This window comes from Tachyglossus aculeatus, chromosome 5 (genome assembly GCF_015852505.1).
Source record: "Tachyglossus aculeatus isolate mTacAcu1 chromosome 5, mTacAcu1.pri, whole genome shotgun sequence".
Classification (NCBI taxonomy): Eukaryota; Metazoa; Chordata; class Mammalia; order Monotremata; family Tachyglossidae; genus Tachyglossus; species Tachyglossus aculeatus.
The window spans coordinates 89,315,384-89,340,676 of NC_052070.1; the positions used below are offsets into that span (position 1 = coordinate 89,315,384).

Consider the following 25,293-nt stretch of genomic DNA (forward strand, 5'->3'; position numbering starts at 1 on the left):
TACTAAGTGCTTGGGAGAGTACAGTTAAGCAGCAGAGACAATCCCTGCCCACAGTGGGCTCACAGTCTAGAAGCTCTGGGGGGGCAGATGTCCAAACAAGTTAACAGGCAGTTATTTGTTATAATAATAGCAAAAACCATTAACAAAGAGGAAAAAGTGCTATGTTTCCCGTGGCTGTTGGAGGGGAGAATAGAATAGAGAAAGCGTGGCTCAGTGGAAAGAGCCCAGGCTTGGAAGTCAGAGGTCATGGGTTGAAATCCCGGCTCCACCACTTGTCAGCTGTGTGACTTTGGGCAAGTCACTTCACTTCTCTGGGCCTCATCTGTAAAATGGGGATTGAGACTGTGAGCCCCACGTGGGACAACCTGGTTACCTTGTACCACTCCCCCAGTGCTTAGAACAGTGCTTTGCACATAGTAAGTGCTTAACAAATACCATTATTGTTTATTATTAATTAATTCATTCAATCGTATTTATTGAGTGCTTACTGTGTGCAGAGCACTGTACTAAGCGCTTGGGAAGTACAAGTCGGCAACATATAGTGACGGTCCCTACCCAACAGTGGGCTCACAGTCCAGTGCTCTGCACACAGTAAGTGCTCAATAAATACAATCAATCAACCGTATTTATTGAGCGCTTACCGTGTGCAGAGCACTGTACTAAGCGCTTGGGAAGTACAAGTTGGCAACATATAGAGACGGTCCCTACCCAACAGCGGGCTCACAGTCTAGAAGGGGGAGACGGAGAACAAAACAAAACATATTAACAGAATAAAATAAATAGAATAGATATGTACAAGTAAAATAAATAAATAAATATGTACAAACATCATCATCATCAATTGTATTTATTGAGCGCTTACTATGTGCAGAGCACTGTACTAAGCGCTTGGGAAGTACAAATTGGCAACATATATATATTTTCTATATATATAGAATATATATATTCTATATATAGAGAATTATATAGAATATATATATAGAGAATATATATATAGAGAATATATTCTATATATAGAGAGAGAGAATATAAACATATATATACATATATACAGGTACTGTGGGGAAGGGAAGGAGGTAAGATGGGGGGATGGAGAGGGGGAGAGATGGAGAGAGCACTGTACTAACAGATTGGGAGGGTACAATACTATAATAAATATGTACAAGTAAAATAAATAATATTGTTATTGTGGGAGGCGGGGCTTCCACGAGCCCCGCCCTCGCGGCCTTCTCCGTCTTCCCTATAGGGCCGAGGGGAGGGAGGATGCGGCGGTCCCTGATTGGCCCGATGGGCCGAGGCGGCCCACGGTTCCCGGCTCCCGATTGGCTGGAGCCGGGCGTCCGTCCCCCTGTTCCCGATTGGCTGGAGCCGGACGTCCGTCCCGCGGTCTTCGATTGGCTGGAGCTGGGCGTCCGCCGTCCGGTTCCCGATTGGCTGGAGCCGGACGTCCGTCCTTCGGTCTCCGATTGGCTGGAGCCGGGCGTCCGCCGTCCGGTTCCCGGTTCCCGATTGGCTGGAGCCGGGCGTCCGTCCCACGGTTTCCGATTGGCTGGAGCCGCACGTCCGTCTTCCGGTTCTCGGATCCCGATTGGCTGGAGGCGGACGCCCGCCCACCGGTTCTCGGTTCCTGATTGGTGGAGCCGGCTTCCCCCCCTTCTCCACACGGCCGGGGAGTGAGGCGAGGAGGAGGAGGAGGAGGAGGAGGGAGGTGTCATGGCGGCCGCGGAGATGGCCGCGCAGCAGCTGGACGCCAAGCCGCCCCTCGAGGCTGAGGGCCTCCATTTTCTGCAGCACACGGGTGAGGCGGGGGAAGGCCTGCCCAGCCGCCGGCTTCCTCGGGCGGGACACACGTCAGGCAGGGCCCAAGGACGGGCTCCGCCCCCTCCGTCATAGCGTCCTCACAATCGTGAGGAGAACGGTGTTTCTTCATGAGGATGGTATTTGTGAAGCGCTTACTAGGTGCCAAGCACTGTTATAAGTGCTGATTAATCATCATCATATATATGTGTATATATATATGATATATATATGTACATGATGTATGATATATGATATATATGTATATGTACATATATACATATATATCATATATGTATATATACATGTACATATATCCATCTTACCTCCTTCCCTTCCCCACAGCACCTGTATATATGTATATATGGTTGTACATATTTATTACTCTATTTATTTATTTATTTATTCATTTTGCTTGTACATTTCTATCCTATTTATTTTATTTTGTTGGTACGTTTGGTTCTGTTCTCTGTCTCCCCCCTTTTAGACTGTGAGCCCCCTGTTGAGTAGGGACCGTCTCTATGTGCTGCCAATTTGTCCTTCCCAAGCGCTTAGTACAGTGCTCTGCACATAGTAAGCGCTCAATAAGTACGATTGATTGATTGATATATATTAACATCTATATGTTGCCAATTTGTCCTTCCCAAGCGCTTAGTACAGTGCTCTGCACACAGTAAGCGCTTTCAGACTGTGAGCCCACTGTTGGGTAGGGACCGTCTCTATGTGTTGCCAATTTGTACTTCCCAAGCGCTTAGTACAGTGCTCTGCACATAGTAAGCGCTCAATAAATACGATTGATTGATTGATATATATTAACATCTATATGTTGCCGATTTGTCCTTCCCAAGCGCTTAGAACAGTGCTCTGCACACAGTAAGCGCTTTCAGACTGTGAGCCCACTGTTGGGTAGGGACCGTCTCTATGTGTTGCCAATTTGTACTTCCCAAGCGCTTAGTACAGTGCTCTGCACATAGTAGGCGCTCAATAAATACGATTGATTGATTGATATATATTAACATCTATATGTTGCCAGTTTGTCCTTCCCAAGCGCTTAGTACAGTGCTCTGCACACAGTAAGCGCTTTCAGACTGTGAGCCCACTGTTGGGCAGGGACTCTCTCTATATGTTGCCAATTTGTACTTCGCAAGCGCTTAGTCCAGTGCTCTGCACCTAGTAAGCGCTCAATAAATACGATTGATGATGATAAATACGATTGATGATGATGATCATCATCATAACTGTGGTATCTGTTCAGCGCTAGGATAGATACAAGGTGACCAGATGGTCTCCTCGGGCGCTGGACAGGAGTAATGATGGCATTTTTTATTTGTACTCAATCAATCAATCGTGTTTATTGAGCGCTTACTGTGTGCATAGCGCTGGACTAAGCGCTTGGGAAGTGCAAGTTGGCACCATAGAGAGACGGTCCCTACCCAACAGTGGGCTCACAGTCTAGAAGGGGGAGACAGAACAAAACCAAACGTACTAACAAAATAAATAGATATGTACAAGTAAAATAAATAAATAGAGTAATAAATATGTACAAGCATATATACAGGTGCTGTGGGGAAGGGAAGGAGGTAAGATGGGGGGATGGAGAGGGGGACGAGGGGGAGAGGAAGGAAGGGGCTCAGTCTGGGAAGGCCTCCTGGAGGAGGTGAGCTCTCAGCAGGGCCTTGAAGGGAGGAAGAGAGCTAGCTTGCCAGATGTGGGGAGGGAGGGCATTCCAGGCCAGGGGGATGACGTGGGCCGGGGGTCGTGAGGAGGACGGTGTTTATTAATAAGGATGGTATTTATGAAGCGCTTACTAGGTGCCAAGCACTGTTCTAAGCGCTGATTAATCATCATCATAATAAGTGTGGTATTTGCTCTCCCCCCGTCCCCCTCTCCATCCCCCCATCTTATCTCCTTCCCTTCCCCACAGCACCTGTATATATGTATATATGTTTGTACATATCTATTACTCTACTTATTTTAATTGTACATATCTAATTCTATTTATTTAATTTTGTTAGTATGTTTGGTTTTGTTCTCTGTCTCCCCCTTTTAGACTACATATTAACAACTTAACAACTTATTAACAAACTTGTACATATTTACTATTCTATTTATTTTATTTTGTTAGTATGTTCTGTCTTGTTGTCTGTCTCCCCCTTCTAGACTGTGAGCCCGCTGTTGGGTAGGGACTGTCTCTGTACGTTGCCAACTTGTACTTCCCAAGCGCCTAGTACAGTGCTCTGCACACAGTAAGCGCTCAGTAAATACGATTGATTGATTTGTTAAGCGCTAAGATAGATACAGGGTGACCAGATGGTCCTCCTTGGGCGCTGGGCAATAGTAATGATGGCATTTGTTAAGCGCTTACTATGTGCCAAGCACTGTTCTAAGCGCTGATTAATCATCATAATAATAAGTGTGGTATTTGTTAAGCGCTAGGATAGATACAAGGTGACCAGATGGTCCTCCTTGGGCGCTGGGCAATAGTAATGATGGCATTTGTTAAGCGTTTACTATGTGCCAAGCACTGTTCTAAGCACCGGCATAGATACAAGGTGATCAGATGGTCCTACTTGGGCGCTGGACAGTAGTAATGATGGCATCTGTTAAGCACTTACTATGTTCCAAGCACTGTTCTAAGCGCTGATTAATCATCATAATAAATGTGGTATTTGTTAAGCGCTAGGATAGATACAAGGTGACCAGATGGTCCTCCTTGGGCGCTGGACAGTAATAATGATGGCATTTGTTAAGCGTTTACTATGTGCCAAGCACTGCTCTAAGCGCTGGCATAGATACGAGGTGATCAGATGGTCCTACTTGGGCGCTGGACAGTAGTAATGATGGCATTTTTATTTGTACTCTTTTTATTTGTTTATTTTATTTGTACTCTATGTGTTTATTTTATTTGTACTCTAGTTTATTTGTACATATTTATTCTATTTATTTTATTTTGTTATGTTCTGTCCTGTTGTCTGTCTCCCCCTTCTAGACTGTGAGCCTGCTGTTGGGTAGGGACCGTCTCTATATGTTGCCAACTTGTACTTCCCAAGCGCTTAGTATAGTGCTGTGCACACAGTAAGCGCTCAATAAATACGATTGATTGAATGAATGAATGAATTTGTTAAGCACTTACTATGTGCCAAGCACTGTTCTAAGCGCTGATTAATCATCATCATAATTAGTGTGGTATTTGTTAAGCGCTAGGATAGATACAAGGTGACCAGATGGTCCTCCTTGGGCACTGGACAGTAATAATGATGGCATTTGTTAAGCATTTACTATGTGCCAAGCACTGTTCTAAGCACCGGCATAGATACAAGGTGACCAGGTGGTCCTACTTGGGCGCTGGACAGTAGTAATGATGGCATTTGTTAAGCGCTTACTATGTGCCAAGCACTGTTCTAAGCGCTGGGGTAGATGCAAGGTAATCAGATGGTCCTACTTGGGCGCTGGGCAATTATAATGGTGGCATTTGTTAATTAATTAATGATGGCATTTATTAAGCACTTACTATGTGCAAAGCACTGTTCTAAGCGCTGATTAATAATAATTGTGGTATTTGGTAAACACTTCCTGTGTGCCAGGCACTGTTCTAAGCACCGGGATAGATACAAGGTGATCAGATGGTCCTCCTTGGGCGCTGGACAATAATAATAATGGCATTTGTTAAGCTCTTACTATGTGCCAAGCACTGTTCTAAATACTGGGATAGATACAAGGTGATCAGATTGTCCTACTTGGGTGCTGGCAATAATAATGATGGCATCTGTTAAGCGCTTATTATGTGCCAAGCACTGTTCTAAGCACCGGGATAGATACAAGGTAATGAGATGGTCCTACTTGGGCGCTGGACAGTAGTAATGATGGCATTTGTTAAGTGCTTACTGTGTGCCAAGCACTGTTCTAAGCGCCGGGATAGATACAAGGTGACCAGATGGTCCTACTTGGGTGATGGACGGTAATAATGATGTCATTTGTTTAATCACTTACTATGTGCCTAGCGCTGTTCTAAGCCCTGGGGGGATACAGGGTGATCAGTTTGTCCCACGTGGGGCTCACAGTCGTCGTCCCCATTTTACAGATGAGGGAACTGAGGCACAGAGAAGTGAAGTGACTTGCTCAAAGCCACACAGCTGACAATTGGCGGAGCCGGGATTTGAACCCATGAGGATGACGGTGTTTGTTAATAGCAATAATAATGATGGTATTTGTAAATAATAATAATGATGGTATTTGTTAAGCGCTTACTATATGCCAAGCACTGTTCTAAGCGATGGGGGCTCACAGTCTTAATCCCCATTTTCCAGATGGGGGAACTGAGGCACAGAGAAGTTAAGTGACTTGCCCAAAGTCACACAGCTGATAATTGGCGGAGCTGGGATTGGAACCCATGAGGATGACGGTGTTTGTTAATAGTAATAATGATGGTATTTGTTAAGCGCTTACTATGTGCCAAGCACTGTTCTAAGTGCTGGGGGAGATACAAGGTCATCAGATGGTCTTACTTGGGCACTGGACAACGCCCCCTCCCCTGCGTCCTCCGTAATAATAATGATATTATTGGTATTAAGCGTTTACTATGTGCCAAGCACTGTTCTAAGCACTGAACAGCACCCCCTCCCCTCCCCTGCCCCCCTCGTAATAATAATAATAATAATGGTATTTGATAAGTGCTTACTATGTGTCAAGCATAAACGCTGGACAACACCCCCTCCCCTGTGCCCTCCGTAACAGTAATAATGTTGGTATTTGTTAAGCGTTTACTGTGTGCCAAGCAATGTTCTAAGCGCTGGGCAATGCCCCCTCCCCTGCCCCCCCCATAATAATAATAATGATGATGGTATTTGTTAAGCACTTACTGTGTGCCAAGCACTGTTCTAAGCACTGGACAACGCCCCCTCCCCTGCACCCTCCATAGTAATAATAATAATAGTGATGGTTTATTTCATTCATTCCATCGTATTTATTGAGCGCTGACTGTGTGCAGAGCACTGGACTAAGCACTTGGGAAAGACAAGTAGGGAACATAGAGAGACGGTCCCTACCAGACAACGGGCTCACAGTCTAGAAGGGGGAGACAGACAACAAAACAAAACCTGGAGACAGGTATCAAAACCGTCAGAATAAATAGAATTGTAGATATGTGCACATCATTAATAAAATAGAGTAATAAATTTGTAGAAATATACAAGCATTAACTATGTGCCAAGCACTATTCTACGCTCTGGACAACGCCCCCTCCCCGGCATCTGTAGTAATAATAGTAATAATAATGGTATTTGTTAAGCACTTATTATGTGCCAAGCACTGGTCTAAGCACTGGACAATGTCCCCTCCCCTGAACCCTCTGTAATAATAATAATAATAATGATGATGGTTTATTTCATTCATTCCATCATATTTATTGAGCGCTGACCGTGTGCAGAGCACTGGACTTAGCACTTGGAAAGGACAAGTAGGGGACATAGATGGTCCCTACCCGAAAACGGGCTCACAGTCTAGAAGGGGGAGACATACAACAAAAGAAAACCTGGAGACAGGTGTCAAAACCATCAGAATAGATAGAATTATAGATATGTGCACATCATTAATAAAATAGAGTAATAAATCTGTAGAAATATATAAGCGTTAACTATGTGCCAAGCCCTGTCTAAGTGCTGGACAGTGCCCCCTCCCCGGTGCCCTCCGTAATAATAATAATGGTATTTGTTAAGCACTTATTATGTGCCAAGCAGTGGTCTAAGTGTTGGACAGCGTCATCATCATCATCAATCGTATTGAGTGCTTACTGTGTGCAGAGCACTGTACTAAGCGCTTGGGAAGTACAAGTTGGCAACATATAGAGACAGTCCCTACCCAACAGTGGGCTCACGGTCTATAAATGTCCCCTCCCCTGCGCCCTCCGTAATTATAATATATCCGCCAAGCTAGCTCTCTTCCTCCCTTCAAGGCCCTGCTGAGAGCTCACCTCCTCCAGGAGGCCTTCCCAGACTGAGCCCCTTCCTTCCTCTCCCCCGCGTCCCCCTCTCCATCCCCCCATCTTACCCCCTTCCCTTCCCCACAGCACCTGTATCTATGTATATATGTTTGTACATATTTATTACTCTATTTATTTTATTTGTACATATCTATTCTATTTATTGTATTTTGTTAGTACGTTTGGTTTTGTTCTCTGTCTCCCCCTTTTAGACTGTGAGCCCACTGTTGGGTAGGGACTGTCTCTATATGTTGCCAATTTGTACTTCCCAAGCGCTTAGTACAGTGCTCTGCACATAGTAAGCGCTCAACAAATACGATTGATGATGATGATGATGATTATAATTATAATAATAATGGTATTTTTTAAGCACTCACTATGTGCCAAGTACTGCTGTAAACGCTGTACAATGCCCCCTCCCCTGGGCCCCCCATAAAAGGCTCCTCCACTGGGCAGTCCATACAGAGGCCCGCCCTGCACCCTCCTAGCAACACCCCTCTACTACACCCTCCTTAAAGCGCCTCTCCACTGTGCCCTCCATATAACGGCTCCTCCGCAGCGCCTTCCTCACAGCGGACCCTCTGTCCTTCCCTGGGACCCCGGCACCCATGGCTCAGGGCGTCCCGGGAACCTTGGCCGAAAACATTCTTGGCGCCATTTGCCTGCTGTGTGACCTTGGCCAAGTCACTTCACTTCTCAGGGCCTCAGTGACCTCATCAAATGGGGATGAAGACCGTTGGACAACCTGATTACCTTGTATCTACCCCGGGGTTTAGAACAGTTCTCGGCACTTAGTAAGCGCTTAAGAAGTACCATCATCATCATTATTATTAGATCCTCCATCCCCAATGGAATTGGGCAGTCGGTAAAGTGGGGAGGACGATCACCGGCTGACGCTATTCCCCAAAGTCATTTGGAGACCCGGGCTGTGGGCCCGGGGGAACAAATTTCAGGCCCCAAATGAAAGCCGTGTATTGCCCATAGCCAGGCACACTCGCCTGGGAAGAGATGATCTTCCAATGCAAGTTATTGATTCCCCTCCGCTTTTTCATGGGCTCCTTGAGGGTTCATCATCATCATCAATCGTATTTATTGAGCGCTTACTATGTGCAGAGCACTGTACTAAGCGCTTGGGAAGTACAAATTGGCAACATAAGGGTTGCCAACATGAGGGTTAAACGGAGGGTTTAACTTGACTTGTACGTTTTGTGCCAATCCACTTAAGAACTGTTTTATTTGTTTTGTTTTTTCTCCGTTCAACCCTCCTTTAATTGATGTAGAAGCTCCTGGCCGCGAAGTTGCAATGACTTGTACGTTTTGTGCCGATCCACTCAAGAACTGTTTTATTTGATTTTTTTTCCGTTTAACCCTCCCTGTCCTTTACAAAAGGGCTGCAATGACTTGTACGTTTTGTGCCGATCCACTCAAGAACTGTTTTATTTGGGGGTTTTTTCCGTTTAACCCTCCCTGTCTTTTACAAAAGGGCTGTTTGTGATCATGGTTTTTGCAGCCATGATTATTGTTAAATGGACCACATGACCGTTGCCTTTAAAAATAGTCTTCATCCTTGTCTCGTAACTTTAAGGGGACTATTATCCCATTGATAAACCTAAGGGTCTTTTGCAACTATGTAAGTATCTTTAAGCATTTGTTATTCACCCCACCACACTAACATACTTATCTGTAATTGGGTTTAACATCTGTTTTCCCCTCTAGATTGTCAACTTTTGGAGCGCAGGGAATGTGTTTGCCAATTCCGCTGTGGTGTTCTCTCCCAAGTAATAATAATAGTTATAATTATGGTATTTGTTAAGCGCTTACTACGTGCCAGGCACTGTACTAAGCGGTGCGGTGGATACGAGCAAATTGGATTGGACACAGTCCATGTCCCCTGTGGAGCTCACAGTCTCAATCCCCATTTTCCAGATGAGGTAACTGAGGCTGAGAGAAGTGAAGTGACTTACCCAAGGTCACCCAGCAGACAAGCGGTGGGGCTGGGATTAGAATCCATGACCTTCTGACTTCGAGGCCCATGCTCTATTCACTACATCATGCTGTCCTTAGTATTTAGACTGTGAGCCCACTGTTGGGTAGGGACTGTCTCTATATGTTGCCAATTTGTACTTCCCAAGCGCTTAGTACAGTGCTCTGCACATAGTAAGCACTCAATAAATATGATTGATGATGATGATGATGGTTTAGTACAGTGCTGCGCACACAATAAGCACTCAGTAAACACCGTTGATGGACTGCATTTTTCTTTTTATAGTGGGCTCCGTGCTTTCTGCCTATGGCTGGTACATTCTTTTTGGGTGTGTGGTCCTCTACCTGATCTTTCAAAAGCTTTCCGGAAGTTTGCGAGTTATGAGGCAAAGATACTCAGACACAACGGGTGCTGCAATAGGTTGGTGACTCCTTTTTATATCTTTACATTATGATTTTAATTGATGGCTTTGGTACCTAGTAATATGCATCTCCCTTTGAGACTGTACTTATTACTTTTTGTTTTCCTATTTGATTTTAATAATGATGATGGCATTTATTAAGCGTTTACTCTGTGCAAAGCACTGTTCTAAGCGCTGGGGAGGTTACAGGGTGATCAGGTTGTCCCTCAGGGGGCTCACAGTCTTAATCCCCATTTTACAGATGAGGTAACTGAGGCCCAGAGAAGTTAAGTGACTTGCTCAAAGTCACACAGCTGACAGTTGGCAGAGCCGGGGTTTGAACCCGTGGCCTCTGACTCCAAAGCCCGTGCTCTTTCCACTGAGCCACACTGCTTGTCATTTGTTTTGTGTTTGTTTTGCCTCCTCTTAGTAGGTACCTCCCTAGGCTGAAGGCTGTCAGTGTTTAGTGTGTTGTTTCACATTGTAAACATTGGAAGCCTTCCCAAACTGAGCCCCCTTTTTCATCTCCTCCTCCCCACCCCCCCCACCTCCTTCCCCTCATTCATTCATTCAATCGTATTTATTGAGCGCTTACTGTGTGCAGAGCACTGTACTAAGCGCTTGGGAAGTACAAGTTCCCCTCCCCAAAGCACTTGCATATATGTGTACCGATTTATTACTCTATTTTACTTGTACATATTTACTATTCTATACCTGTCTCCATGTTTTGTTGTCTGTCTCCCCCTTCTAGACTGTGAGCCCGTTGTTGGGTAGGGACCGTCTCTATATGTTGCCAACTTGTCCATCCCAAGCGCTTAGTACAGTGCTTTACACACAGTAAGCGCTCAATAAATACGATTGAATGAATGAATCAATCAATAAATGTCATCATGGAGTATCGGCAATATTTCTGGAGGAGGCTGTTGACAAGCCTTAAGAAAATCAATGAAATTAGCCAGGAAACAAAATTATGCTTTTAACTTATTTTTTGTCAGGACAGTTGGAATTTTTTTTTCATTTAAGAATTGTATTTTTATGAAAAATAAAACATGTTAATTCTAACATTTAGAATTAAATGCTACCCTGCAGAGCTTTCAGATATAGAGTTGTCAAAGAAGCTGCTGGGTCGGTACATAGCGTGTTACGAAATTTACTGGCTGAATTCAGGATGAAAATAAACCCTCCTCAAGCAGTTGTGATCCTGTTTAATTGTACATATGCAAAGTGATACATTTCATTCTTCTCCTGCGATTCCACAGATCCCGAGGTTGTGGTTAAACGACAGGAAGCTTTAGCAGCATCCCGCCTAAGAATGCAAGAGGAATTGAATGCCCAAGCTGAAAAATACAGAGAAAAGCAAAAGCAGGTGTGAAAGGCCCCAGTTCAAATGAATAGCGTTTTCCTCGTCTTTCATTTTGCCGCATCTAAAGGCATACTTCCAAAAATCCCCAAACATAACAGAATTGCTTTTCACTCTGTTATTTATATTGCCTAATATAGTAGTTTGAGGTTTGTGGAATGCCGGGTGCAGGTCAGCTCCTAGTAATTTTGCAATATAATTTTCTGAAAATACTTTACAATTTATCCCCATCCCCCCCGCCTTTACCTCCTTCCCCTCCCCACAGCACCTATATATATGTATATATGTTTGTACATATTTATTACTCTATTTTACTTGTACGTATTTATTCTATTTATTTTATTTTGTTAATATGTTTTGTTGTCTGTCTCCCCCTTCTAGACTGTGAGCCCGCTGTTGGGTAGGGATCGTCTCTATATGTTGCCAACTTGTACTTCCCAAGCACTTAGTACAGTGCTCTGCACACAGTAAGCGCTCAATAAATATGGTTGAATGAATGAATGAATGTAATTATATTTCAGCTTGAAGAAGCGAAGAGGAGACAAAAGATAGAGATATGGGAAAGCATGCAGGAAGGAAAAAGCTACAAAGGAAATTCAAGACTTCGACCTAAGGTAACAAACTTTTTTCCTGTACACTGGTATTCTGGAAATGAAAATGACTACAGTCATCTCTCAAAAGTACATCTGTTTTATGTCTTAACAGCAAGAAACCGACCCAGGTCCCTCTACTTCCTCAGTTATTCCAAAGCCAAAACCTGCCAGAAAGCCTCTGCGTGGAGGTAGTAAGTACCCACATGGAATGGTTTTGTCAACTTTTAAAGGCAGTAGAAACTAGAACCTTATTTCTTTTTATTAGAGTAAAAAAGTTAAAATTTCATAGCTGAGAACTTGGGTGTCAAAAGCCCTTTAATAATTGACAGAATCGTGGGGGAAAAAAAGTTGGTAGGAACTTAAGTATCTGATCAGGGGTTCCTATCCTTTTTTGAGCTGAGGATATTGTGTCTTCCTGTGTGCACAGGTTTGTGATTTTCTCATCCAGGTATAAGCTTCTCGTGTGCAGGGACTCTGGATTAAATATGGGTCTGGTCATTTCCTCAGTGCCTTGTGGAGCACTTGTAAATTACTTTGCACAAAATAGACTTTCTGCAAATGTGGTTGATGAAGTGAGAAGGAGTTTTTGGGTGTAGGTGTAGGTTCTCCCATCTTTTAGGGTGCCTGGAATCGGCAGGCTCCTGGTGTACCTTGTGCTTGCACTAGCACATTAGGGGATGCAACCCTGCAAGCACAAAAGAATAAAGCACGGCAGCACTCGGAACTGCTGAAACACACCTGGAGGACATCAGATTACATTGATGGGGTGCAGCACGCTGCTTCTTTCTCAGCAATGGGCCTCTGGACAGAGCGATTGAAACTATCTACAACAAGAAGCAGCATGACTAGTGGAAAGAACCCAGGCCTGGGATTCAGAGGATCTGGGTTCTCATCCTGACTCTGCCAGTTGCCTGCTGTTTTGCCTGGGGCAAGTCACTTCACTCCTCTGTGCCTCAGTTCCTTCAACTGTAAAATGGGAATCGAGTACCTGTTTCTCCTCTTAAACTCTGAAACCCACGTGGGTCGAGGACTGTGTCCAACCTGATTAACTTGTATCAGCCCCAGCATTTCAAACAATGCATAAGTGCTTAACAAATACCTTATAATAATAATAATAACAATCCTTTTAATTTGGCTAAGGAAATTCAGTACAGGCGTCTGACCTATCAGGGCCCTGATGATTTTTTTTTTAAAGAAGAAGAAAAAAATTTGGTCACACCGATTCAATTTGTGTATATATAATATTGCTCTTGGTATCTGGAATTTAGCCTTTCCCCTCTTCACTAAGGTGGGTTGGGTCAGTATGTAGATGAAGTCTTGAGTTAGGTTGATTTGCAGGTACAGTTCTGAACTTCACCGCACACTTGAGCGGGAGGTGGAAGAGAAAGGAAAGCTTGCTTTCTGAATTTGTAGAACACTGTGATGGTTTGTTCATTCATTCATTTAATCTTATCTATTGAGCACTTATTGTGGGCAGAGCACTGGATTAAGCACTTGGGAAAGTACAGTACAACAATAAACAGACACATTCCCTGCCCACAATGAGCTTACAGTATAGAGGAGGGGAGGTAGACATCAACAGAAATAAATAAAATTATAGTAGACCAGGGATGGCTCTGCCTGGAACAGTGAGGAGCCTGAGGAACGCCAGCAGTGGTGAACTGCTTTTTGTCTGGTTTTTTACTGAATTTTTAAAGGTATCCTCACGTTTTCCCATGTGTATTTGTATGGACAATTAGAACAGTACCTGGCACATAGTAAGCACTTAACAAATACCATAATTATTATTATTACTACTTATGCTTTTGAATCAAAGGATGAAAACTCAGTGCCACAACTGTAAACCCAATCCAGCTAAGACTCTGAAAGGGAAGGTTAGAGCTTTCAAAATGGCAAACGGATGCTGTGCAAGATATGATTTTTAGCTAACGGACTTCTAGGAAATGTGAGACAGGGTGTCTTTTGTTTTAGACTGCCATAGCATTCTACCTCTGACAAAAGAGCTCAAGCAAGAAAGTTTCTGGTGTACAGGGTTATTGCAGAGAGAAATGTGTAACGGCATACACGACTATAGCTTAATTTACCCTGACTAAAATGGATCTTTCAGTTTTCATCCAGCAGTGTAATGCTGTCTTTATTGCTACATCATTTCAGTTTACCCTGTAGTATTTGTTTCTCTGTATATTTTCCCAGTGAACCCTTTAATGGGATAGAAAAAAGTGAAGGAAAAGTTATTTTGGTGTGTGGAATTTTAGTGTATTTTTCTAGTACATTTTGAAATCCTGCCATCAGTAGTAATTGTTCTTTCAATGGTACCTTTCCTTTCATTGAATCAGTTCAGAAATCTGCCTGGCAAGATAATGTTTGTCAAGAACACTTGGTCTCAGAATTGAGGTTAAGTTCTAATAGACCAAGCTGTCCTCTATCTAATTCCATCCGTTAGATAGTGGAGTCTTCTATCATACTTTTCCAAGGCTGTAGTACAGTGTTTTCCACATGGTAAGTGCTCAACAAATACTATTGATCGATTGATTTGGCACAGAAATCCAGTTGTGGTCCTTTTCTTCCCGTCCCCCGCAACCTTTCCAGGACATGGCCCCTCCATTAGGAGCAGTGGTTGAACAATGGGCTTATCAATCATTTCCTAAAAGACGGTTGTAGTAGTAGTCTTTCTTAAATGTTTACTGTGTGCAGAGCACTGTAGTAATCGCTGGGAGAGAATGCCCAAATGGGAATTAGCCACAATCCCTGTCTTCAAGCGGTTCACACAGTCTAAGAGTATAAAGTGGGGAGAAGGGACTGGAGATGGACATATCAGGAATGATGATACATTAAAACACCGCAGATACAGAAAATAAAGACAAAAAACAAAATAAGTAGTTGCTTCTCAACTACTAGCAACTACTAGAGCAGCCAGTAGTTTTTCTGAGGTTTGGGGAGGCCTCATTCTGTGGGTTGTTTCCCTTTCCCACCGGGTGACAGAAGACAGGAGAGGGTAGAGTCTCCTCAGTGGCGCAAAGTAGAGCTGGTGCCAAAGGAGGTACCAGGGCTGACAGTGCAGAGGGAGGCAGGGGCAGGTGGCGTAGGTAGGAGAGTGTGCTGGAGATTCATTAATTCGGTCATATTTATTGATTGCTAACTGTGTGCAGATCACTGTACTAAGCGCTCGGAGAATACAGTTCAGCAAAAAGGAGAGAGACAATCTCTGCCCACAATGGGCTCACAGTCTGAGAGTACGCTATAGTCTTGGGTCAAAAGATTTCACCCAATATGTCAGTGGTGGGTCAGATAGGGTCGCCTCCTAGCCATATTTTGCCCACCCCTGCTTTCAGAGGACGTGAAAATAGCAGTTGAATGTCAGTCGTAATAACATTTAGTTAAGTGAATTTTCTTCCCAGGCAGTGCTAATCCAAACTCTTTACCGACTGGAGGCTTCTGGGTCACATCATTTCTGATTGTCCATTGATCTCCTAAACAATTTAAACTACCTCAAGTACTTTCTGTTTTTAAAGATGAAAGGTCTCAAAACAGGTGAGAGGGCTTTGTTTACTTAGTAAACAAAATCTTCAAAATTGTCAACAATGAGACCTTATTACATGTTGACTTTGCTAATTGTTTGTCCTTGAAGGCACTATAGAAAACCCAAACAAAACATGTTTTGGTAGAGACAGTAGTCCTTGGTAGTAGTCCTGTTACTGGCTTTCCCGCATTCTTTTTGGGCTGAATCAAGTTGGAGTAAGGAAGCAGAACCTATGAAAAAGTGAAAATGTTAATAGAAGTCTTTGTGGAGGTCTAGGCAGATCTTTGAATAACCCTCAAGACGTTTTTGAAATTGGTCTCTGAGTAATTTTTTTTTTTCCAAAGGGCTCTGAATCTCATTAAAGTGTTTCAAATTCAACCTGCCCAATTATTTCTTAGGAATTCTTCCCTTGCCTTAGAATCAGAGTAAAGTTCAGTGGGTTTAGTCCCCAACCTCTAGCTTGATGAATGCCTAAACCCTCCTGATAGGTGGATGCTTATGGTGTTTTCTTAGGTCTCCAGGGCTCTCTGCTCTCGGTAGCCAGTCAAGAAGTTTTTAAGCCTCCCCAAAATCTTTCCTGCTTTAATATATGTCCATTTCTTCTTTGGCCCTCAATGAGTGTGAGAAGCTGCTGGTCAGAATCCTCCCCTTAAGATCCCTTTATAAATTTAAAGATCATTAGCTTCCTCTTTTCAACACTAACTTTCCTTTTCCCCCTTCTGTTTTAGAAGCTGACAGTAACACTGAAAGAAACAGTCAGCACTGTTTATTGATTCCATGAGAATTGTGTGAAGCATACGGTGCTAAATGAAGTGTAACTTCCCTTTAGAAATAAGGTGAAGTGCATTAATGCACTCTTGAGATTCAAAGATGCATGTATTTGTGATTAAAAGCATACTGGTAAACCCTACATGATCAAAGAGCAATGTAGGTTTATTTCATGGATAAAAGATTAGTTTAAACAGTTAACATATATACCAAAAACATAATTGCCCTCACCAAAAGCTTTGCTTACTTGCTTTAATGCTTACCTATATCCAGGTACATCAGTATATCGCTTTTAGCTGCCAGACATAAACTCCTTTGCAAATTGCCACTTGCCAGGCTATGTATCTTGGTTGCTTCCTAGCAGAGTATTGCAGTTTTTGAGCTCCGAGATCATGATGAACTACTGTGTTATATCTATTTTTAGGGATGACTGATGTCATTGCAAAACACAGCAGCTGTGTGCGTGTGTTGAGATTGCACAGTGTGCCTGGGTATACCCAACATATACTATGTGTACACATTGCTAATGGTACAGTGGTGGCAAAATCAGAGCATTAGCATGATGCGTGAGAGGGCCATAAAGAATACCAACATTAAAATTCCTGACTGTTTTTGCCCAAGAGCATTAAAAGAGGAGCATTAGTTCTAGAAATTGTTATACTCTGAGGGTCTGGTCATCGCAGAGTGTATTGAAAAGATTACTTATCAACTTTTTGGCCTGGCAAACTCCGTTCATACAACCCTCTTGTTATAGAGCAGAGGGTGCCAAGGAACTTCTGAATCTCTGGGAGCACTTCAGAGTGTTTTAGGGGATACAGTTATAAGAGAGAGCGGAGAAAGACAGCTACTTTTAATTTAACCTAAATTCTTGAAGTTCAAAGGTTAAGAGCTAGGGTTTTTCAGGAAGTTTGCATGGAGCTGAAATTACAAAGCAGTAAGCTTATAGAGCAGAACTGTTTCCTGATCAGATTAGGTGACAACCTTTAGTAGACTAGCAAATCCTGCCCTAGAAAATTATTGTCCAGGAATACCTATAAGAGGAACTCCAATGTCTGTTTTGTTTTGACATCTGTTCTCATTTCTGAGTGGGTGTGAATAGAGGCATTTGTTAGAGTGCCTGGTGAGAGGTTTAGTTAGATCATGGTTTCAACAAGTGATTCTCAATGGGTATCTGGGGTCCTACTTGGAAATCTAGATGGGCAGATTAGTGCTTTACCTGAAGAAGTACTGGAATATTCCTTGATGAGGGTTGTAAAGAAAAAAATTAAAATCAAGTGACATTTTTAAGCACTCATATGTGAGAAGTATTTTTGATATAGGTACTTGAAAGTAGTGGAGGTGGAGGCAGGAGAAGGTTTGAGGAGCAGAAGTTCGTTTACTTCAATCTGCCACTCTCTAATCGGGCTTGTTTGGCTCTTGTTTACTCTGAGCTTTAAGCAAGGAAGGAGTCCTTTGGAGTCAGGGTAGAAGTGGACAGAAGGAGGAAATTTTCAGAAACTGCTCAAACCCAGACCTTGCCCTGATCATCCAATTCAGGCACCAGCCCTCTGGGAGTTTCCCAGCATCCCAGTTGGCCAGTCTATACTTCAAGAGGGCTTGGATCAGTTTGCTCCCTGAGCCAATTTTTATTTTCTTATGATTTGTGATTACTAGGTAAGAGCAGGGGAAAAAATGGGTGTTTTTTGTTAAGCATTCCTACTGAAAATTTGTTGTATTTTCTGGTTAGGAGAGCATTATTAAGCTACTTACCAGTTCCGTAATGATGAATCTTCAACAGGGATGTTGAAAATCAATCAATCTTATTTTTTGAGTGCTTCACTGTGTACAGATCACTGCACGAAGCACTTGGAAGAGTACAACGCAACAATATTGCAGACGCATTCCTTGCCCACAACGAAAGGTGCGGAGGCCAAATTACTGGTAGTGAGGTGATAGTACTTTCAGTTCCTCAGGATAGGGCAGTGCAGAAAGTTTCCTATTTATCAGAGAGTGTAAACCAGGTAACTTTTTTTTTTTGATGGCATTTATTAAGCGCTTACTATGTGCAAAGCACTGTTCTAAGCACTGAGGAGGTTACGAGGTGATCAGGTTGTCCCACAGGGGGCTCACAGTCTTCATCCCCATTTTACAGGTGAGGTAACAGGCACAGAGAAGTTAAGTGACTTGCCCAAAGTCACACAGCTGACAATTGGCGGAGCCGGGATTTGAACCCATGACCTCTGACTCCAAAGCCCGCGCTCTTTTCCACTAAGCCACGCATATGGGGAACAAATAGTGCTCAATAATTGGATGGTGAGGAAAATAGTAGCTAAATTCTGGTGAATTAGAATGAATGGAAAGTGTTCAGCTGTATGTGTTACCATTTTGCATTCATGAATTGAGCCGACAACCCGAGTTCTTTAAAGAAAGTGTTCAAAAGCAACATTTCTGAGTCAGATTCGGTAGCCTCGAGGGAATTCATTTTCTTCTGTGATTTCAGGCTATAACCCTTTATCTGGTGAAGGCGGAGGAACGTGTTCCTGGCGGCCAGGACGAAGAGGCCCGTCATCAGGTGGATGAGGTTAAGAATCTTGCTGGTGTCCATCACGTCACTAGCAAGATGAATGCGACAGACTATTCGACTGCCTATAGCTTGCATGTCACAGTGACTCCTTCAAAGGGGGACATTTAGTTCAGTTATTTAACTCCAGGTGTTCATTCATTTTAAGGCTTAAAGCAATGAAAGGGGTTGGCAGTGCTGATGAGATTAAGTCTTTAAATTGATTTTGATTCTGTAGGACCACTCAAAGTAATTTCAAAACCATACAGTGGGTGGCTAGCCAGCTAAAATATGGCTTCCTCCTTCGATGGTAATTAGCGGGCTTCAGCCTTGGAAAGGGGGCCCACTCGATATTGAATTTTTAACACTGAAAGTCCACAATAGTCAATAAGTCTCTGTGACAGGCAGCATTGAATGATGTCTTCCTTGTAAATGGTGAAACCCACCAGTGAGGAGTACTGATATAGACAGGAGATGGTTTTTTTTTTTTCTTGTATATTCATTTTTTCTGTAAAAGCTTTGTAAAGCAATCGTGTAAATATTAAATGCCACTGCAAACAGTCTCAGCATCTTTTTAGTGAACAAATCGATCCTGTATAAACTATGTGAAGACCCACTTTTCCCACATCTGTCTCTGACTCATCCAGTGCCATTTCTAATAGTACCTGTTGTCATAATACTGAGTTGCTTTTGGAAGAGGTACAAGAGTAGCAGGAATGATGAGCAAATTCTTAAACCTCGATCAGTGCTTTCTGAATTGCAGCTCAACAGGGGTTTCTGAAGGGCTTCGCCAACCCCCACTTCTTTCATCGTCCCTTGGTTCTGTAAGTTTCCCTTCCATCTGATACACATTTCCAGTATTTCCAACATTTGTAGCTCTAATTATATTTCGTGAAGATCAGGAAAATGCTAGTAGCAACCACTGTCCTGGGAAAAGATCTGCAATTCTGATTGAACTACAGTCTCTTGATATTACATTTACCTTTATTGAAATCAGAGGAAACTTTGGTTTCCTTGATTTTTTTTTTTTTTTTGGTTTATCGTACCACCCTTCTATCTTCTTCAGCTGCACCGTAGATATAGATTCGCCTTAAAACAAATACACTTTTCTAGCATTGATTTCTGTTGATAAGAAGCAAGTATCTAATGGATGCTTCTTGACAGCCAGAAACTAAACCGTCTCCTCTCTCTCGATTGTTTTTTTTTTAACGCAACTTTTTTCCCCTGACAGTGAGGAAGGAACTTTCATACCTGATAGGTTATAATGGCTGAAATTCATGTCGAGGTCTGGTGTAATGGAATTATGCATAGCGTGGCCCTGTTTCTCTTGGGCTACGGGAGTCTCAGTACCATTGCCGATGGGGACCACCCAACAGATCACGATCCATGGCAAATTCTCTTTACTAAGGGGGTGCCAGTGGGCACTATCCCACTGCAACATTATGGGCGCAAAAGGTTGCAGTGGAGGTTTGTGCCTTCTATATCCTAAGAGTCCCCTTAGTTAAGCAATCCCCATATCAAACTTTCCCCTTTATAAGCCTCCCAAGCCCCCAGCTCCCTTTATATGGGTCACAACCCCCACACCCTCCCGCCCCAACCATTGATATCTCAAACCCTTCCTCTTAGTTCCATTCTAGTGACCACAAATCCCTCACTTGAGGGGGAACTGAAAAGCTTTGTAAATCTACCAGGGCCAAAGTTCGGTCTTATGTTTCTTTTGCCACTACTGGGAAATGCTGTACATCTTGATGTTATCGGTTGTGCCAGGAGAAATGCAGAGCACTGTACTAAGTGCTTGGGATAGTAAAATATAACAATATAACAGACCCATTCCCAGCCACAATGAGATTACAGTCTAGTTACCAAATACTAAGCCTAAATACTCAGATTCACCCTCAGCCGGGAATGGCAAGGCAAATTAACCCTGTACAATTTTTTGTTATTAAACTTGGTCATCTGTTTGCAATGGAACCCTTGGGTTATTGGGAATATCTGGTGATTCAGGAAATTCTAATAGTTTGTCTCCTTACAGTAATGGGTATTTGAATAAGATGGCGGAAAGGGGACCGCACGTCGTCTTTCTCCTTCAGTAGACGTTATGGCACTTACCTTGATTAGTTATGTCATCGTGTCAAAATTCTTGGCTGTCAGAGGATTAGAATATGGAATCGTAGCTGCCTTCTGGGACAAAAAACATCCTTTGTTTCTTAGCATATATGACTAACCACTTCCCATCAAACAGGAATGACATACTCCTGACATTAGGTACAAATTATAAGCAATTTCCTAAATACTTCTCAATAGTTTCTATAGAAATTCTATTCACTGCTTCCCATTCTGTTAACAGACATTCTTCAAAGTCATGATTTTTCATGGAGAAAGTGACAAAGTAAGATTATGTATAAATCCGTGATCCATCAACTGAAGTTGACATTTGTGGAGTTACCAAGCTGTTGAATGGTATTTAAAGACTGGGTCCAAATGATGTTTACTACCCTAAGTGTCAAATTCTGCTTCATTGGTATTACTAGTGAATTGAACATTCATCCCAATCTTTCTCAAAACAATTTTTTCCGATTTCATAAGTGAATGTGGGGTCATCTGAGGACACTAATGGGGTCACAGAGAGTTCATGGGGGTCATCTGAGGACACGAGTGAGGTCACAGCGAGTTCATGGGGTCATTTGAGGTGAAATTGGATGTTGAGCTGCTTCCTGAAAATTTCCCCAAGTTAATAAGTGAAAGTGGGGTCATCCGAGGACACAAATGGGGTCATGGAGGGTTCATGGGGTCATCTGAGGAAACGAGTGAGGTCACAGAGTTCAAGGGCATTTGAGGTGAAATGAGACAAACTGCTTTTTGAAAATTTTCTCAATTTCAAAATTGAAAGCGGGGTCATCCGAGGACACAGATGGGGTCATGGAGAGTTTCTGGGGTCATATGAGGACACGAGTGGGGTCACAGAGAGTTCATGGGTCATTACTGTATTTTACTTGTACATATTTACTATTCTATTTATTTTGTTAATGATGTGCATCTAGCTTTATTTCTATTTATTCTGATGACGACACCTGTCCACATGTTTTGTTTCATTGTCTGTCTCCCCCTTCTAGACTGAGCCCATTGTTGGGTAGGGACAGTCTCTCTATGTTGCCAACTTGTACTTCCCAAGCGCTTAGTATAGTGCTCTGCACACAGTAAGCGCTCAATAAATACGATTGATTGATTGATTGTACTTCCCAAGCGCTTAGTACAGTGCTCTGCACACAGTAAGCGCTCAATAAATACGATTGAATGTATGAATGAATGAATGAAATGAAGTTCACTAAAGAGCTCTGCATGTCCTTCTGGGGATAAGCCAGTTTCTCTTAGTGATGCAGGGTCCTGTAGATATAATGGTATATTCCTTTCTATTGGTGGTATGTTTAGTGTCACCCATTTTCCTTTTGAATATGTAAAGGCGTTTTGAAGTTCAGCAGACAGTCTTACAAGTTTGCCTTTTGGTGAAGAAAAGGGCCCTTCAGCTCTAAAGAAATTACCTCTTTTTGATGACGATGTGCTTGATAAGACAATGTCTAGGAGTGTTGGGAGGCCAGGGTTCCTTCTGGTAAGGCCGCTGTTTGACCAGAGTTTATTTTGCAGTGAAGATGTCCATGATGTCCTTGACCCACTTATTCTGTTGTGGTCCTGCAGCCGACCGCCCAGGGAACTCAAGCAGAGTATTTTATCTCTACAATGCTGTCTTGACTACTGCATCAGGCCCCTCACCCCCTCCAGTCCATATTTCACTCTGCTGCCCAAGTCATTTTTATAATACATTATTCTACGTGTGTTTCCCCACAACTTAAAAACCTCCAATGGCTGCCTGTCCATCTCCACATCAAGCAGAAACTCCTGACTGTTGGTTTTAAGGCACTCAGTCATCTGCCCTCCCTCCACTCTCCCGTTTATCCTTGCTTCTCATCCATTCAAACCCAGCTTGCACACTTCATGTCTTCTTTGTGGTTCCTCAGCACTTAACCGTGTGCCCAGTGCTGTTCTAAACACTAGGGTGAATAGAAGATAATCAGGGGGCAATCTTTGTACCGTAGGCACTTCCAGTTGAAGGGGAGGGAAGAACAGGTATTCCCCACTTCACAGATGAAGAAACTGCAAACGTATTCATTCATTCAATTGTATTTATTCAACGCTTACTGTGTGCAGAGCACTGTACTAAGCGCTTGGAAAGTACAAGTTGACAACATATAGAGACGGTCCATACCCAACAGCGGGCTTACAGTCTAGAAGGGGGAGACAGACAACAAAACATATTAACAAAATAGAATAAATATGTACAAGTAAAATAGAGTAGTAAATATGTACAAACATATATACAGGTGCTGTGGGGAAGGGAAGGAGGTAAGGCGCAGGGGATGGGGAGGGAGAGGAAGGAGGGGTCTCAGTCTGGGAAGGCCTCCTGGAGGAAGTGAGCTTTCAGTAGGGCTTTGAAGGGAGGAAGAGAGCTAGCTTGGCGGATGTGCAGAGGGAGGGCATTCCAGGCCCGGGGGAGGACGTGGGCTGGGGGTCGACACTGGGACAGGCGAGAACGAGGCACAGTGAGGAGATTAGCGGTGGAGGGTGCCGGGTGGGCTGGAGAAGGAGAGAAGGGAGGTGAGGTAGGAGCGGATGAGGTGATGGAGAGCCTTGAAGCCGAGAGTGAGGAGTTTTTGCCTGATGCGTAGGTTGACTGGTAGCCACTGGAGATTTTTGTGAAGGGGAGTAACATGCCCAGAGCGTTTCTGCACAAAGATGATCCGGGCAGCAGCGTGAAGTATAGACTGAAGTGGGAGGAGACAGGCTCTGCACGGAATAAGAGCTCAATAAATTCCATTGTCATTTAAAGTCCCATTTGCAAACCATCAACAGGAATGTTCTTTATTAATTTCCTACACCACTCAAAAACCACAATTTTAGAGATAATTGGCCCTTCACTGAATAAGAGCTGTTCCTAGACATCAAACCATGGTTTTGGAAGCAGAATAAATATTTAAATTGCTTGAGAAGTAGAATAGGAAAACAGAAATACATAGGGCATAGGAAATTCTGCTGCCAACTAAACTTCAAAAGAAGAATGAACAGTTTTCAAATGAATAAGATCCTTTGATTTGAAGGCATTCTGTAAATACTATTGACCTTGGCAATGCAATTTTTCACTTCCAGAGTTTTCTGTGGATTTCTGTGCTTTTAACAGATACATTGTCCTTTGTATTTGAAGATAATGTTGCTGACACCGTCATTTTCCTGATGCATGATGTCTGAAAAGATCGATGCTTGGCTAGATTCTGTTCCCCACAGGACTTTCTTTTAAGGTTTCTTTTTCTTTTGAGAAGCAGCGTGGCTTAGTGGAAAGAGCCCAGGCTTGGGAGTCAGAGGTTATGAGTTCTAATTCTGACTCTGCCACTTGTCAGCTGTGTGCCTTTGGACAAGTCACTTCACTTCTCTGTGCCTCAGTAACCTCATCGGTAAAATGGGGATTAAGACTGTGAGCCCCACGTGGTACAACCTGATAACCTTGTATCTATCCCAGTGCTTAGAACAGTGCTTGGCACATAGTAAGAGCTTAACGAATGCCATTATTATTATTATTATTATTATTATTATTATTATTATTATGGTACTTTGTAATGTATATTCAGATTTGCTGTAGAACTGTGTTATTGAGTGTCTTGTGATAGGAAAAGCTATTTTGGGGAACTACCTCAAAAATATGTTTCACTTTAACAGAGTGGTAGATTAAAATATTAGACCCCAAAGCAGAAGCCTTTTTCTAAATGTGCTTTACTCCTCTATTTTACTGTGACTTAGCAGCTGAAATCAGTAAGCAAGGAGTGGATACCCTACTTAAAAACTTACACAAGGTCTCCCTCAATGTGAGGAGCTCTGAGGAAATGCCATGGATCTCAAAGATGCCGCCGTCAACAGTATCTACAACAACAATAATAATGATAATAATCGTAATAAGCACCATACTAAATGCCAGAATAGATACGAGGATCAAGTCAGGTTAGGTCCCTGTCCCATATTGACTTCACAGCTCAAGTAGGAAGGAGGACAGTTATTTAGTCCCTGTTTTACAGATGAGGAAACTGACGCACGGAGAAAGTAAGCAACTTGCCCAAGGTCACACAGCAGGCAAGCGGCAATGCTGGGATTAGAATCCAAATCCTCTGATTTACAGACCCGTGCTCTTTCCACTAGGCTAAGCTGCTTCCCTATAGCAAAATATAAGATTGCCACAATAATCAAGGCATCTTATTGCTCTCTACTAACTCTATAGTGGACAGGATCACTGCCCTCAAGAAATTTACCATCCAAA

At 43.0% G+C, this 25,293-nt stretch overlaps 1 protein-coding gene across 2 annotated transcripts; it reads left to right on the forward strand.

Moving 5' to 3' along the window:
- The first annotated feature begins 1,687 nt into the window (after nucleotides 1-1,687).
- Nucleotides 1,688-19,500, forward strand: SELENOS (selenoprotein S). Of its 2 annotated transcripts, none has more exons than XM_038747008.1 (6): nucleotides 1,688-1,798; nucleotides 10,044-10,178; nucleotides 11,418-11,524; nucleotides 12,040-12,132; nucleotides 12,224-12,302; nucleotides 18,879-19,500. In XM_038747008.1, the coding sequence occupies exons 1-6, from the start codon at nucleotides 1,714-1,716 to the stop codon at nucleotides 18,956-18,958; spliced, it is 579 nt and encodes a 192-aa protein (XP_038602936.1). In that variant the 5' UTR covers nucleotides 1,688-1,713; the 3' UTR covers nucleotides 18,959-19,500. The 2 variants fall into 2 exon arrangements, with proteins under 2 accessions (XP_038602936.1, XP_038602937.1); XM_038747009.1 differs by having other exon boundaries at nucleotides 12,224-12,299.
- The last annotated feature ends 5,793 nt before the right edge of the window (nucleotides 19,501-25,293 follow it).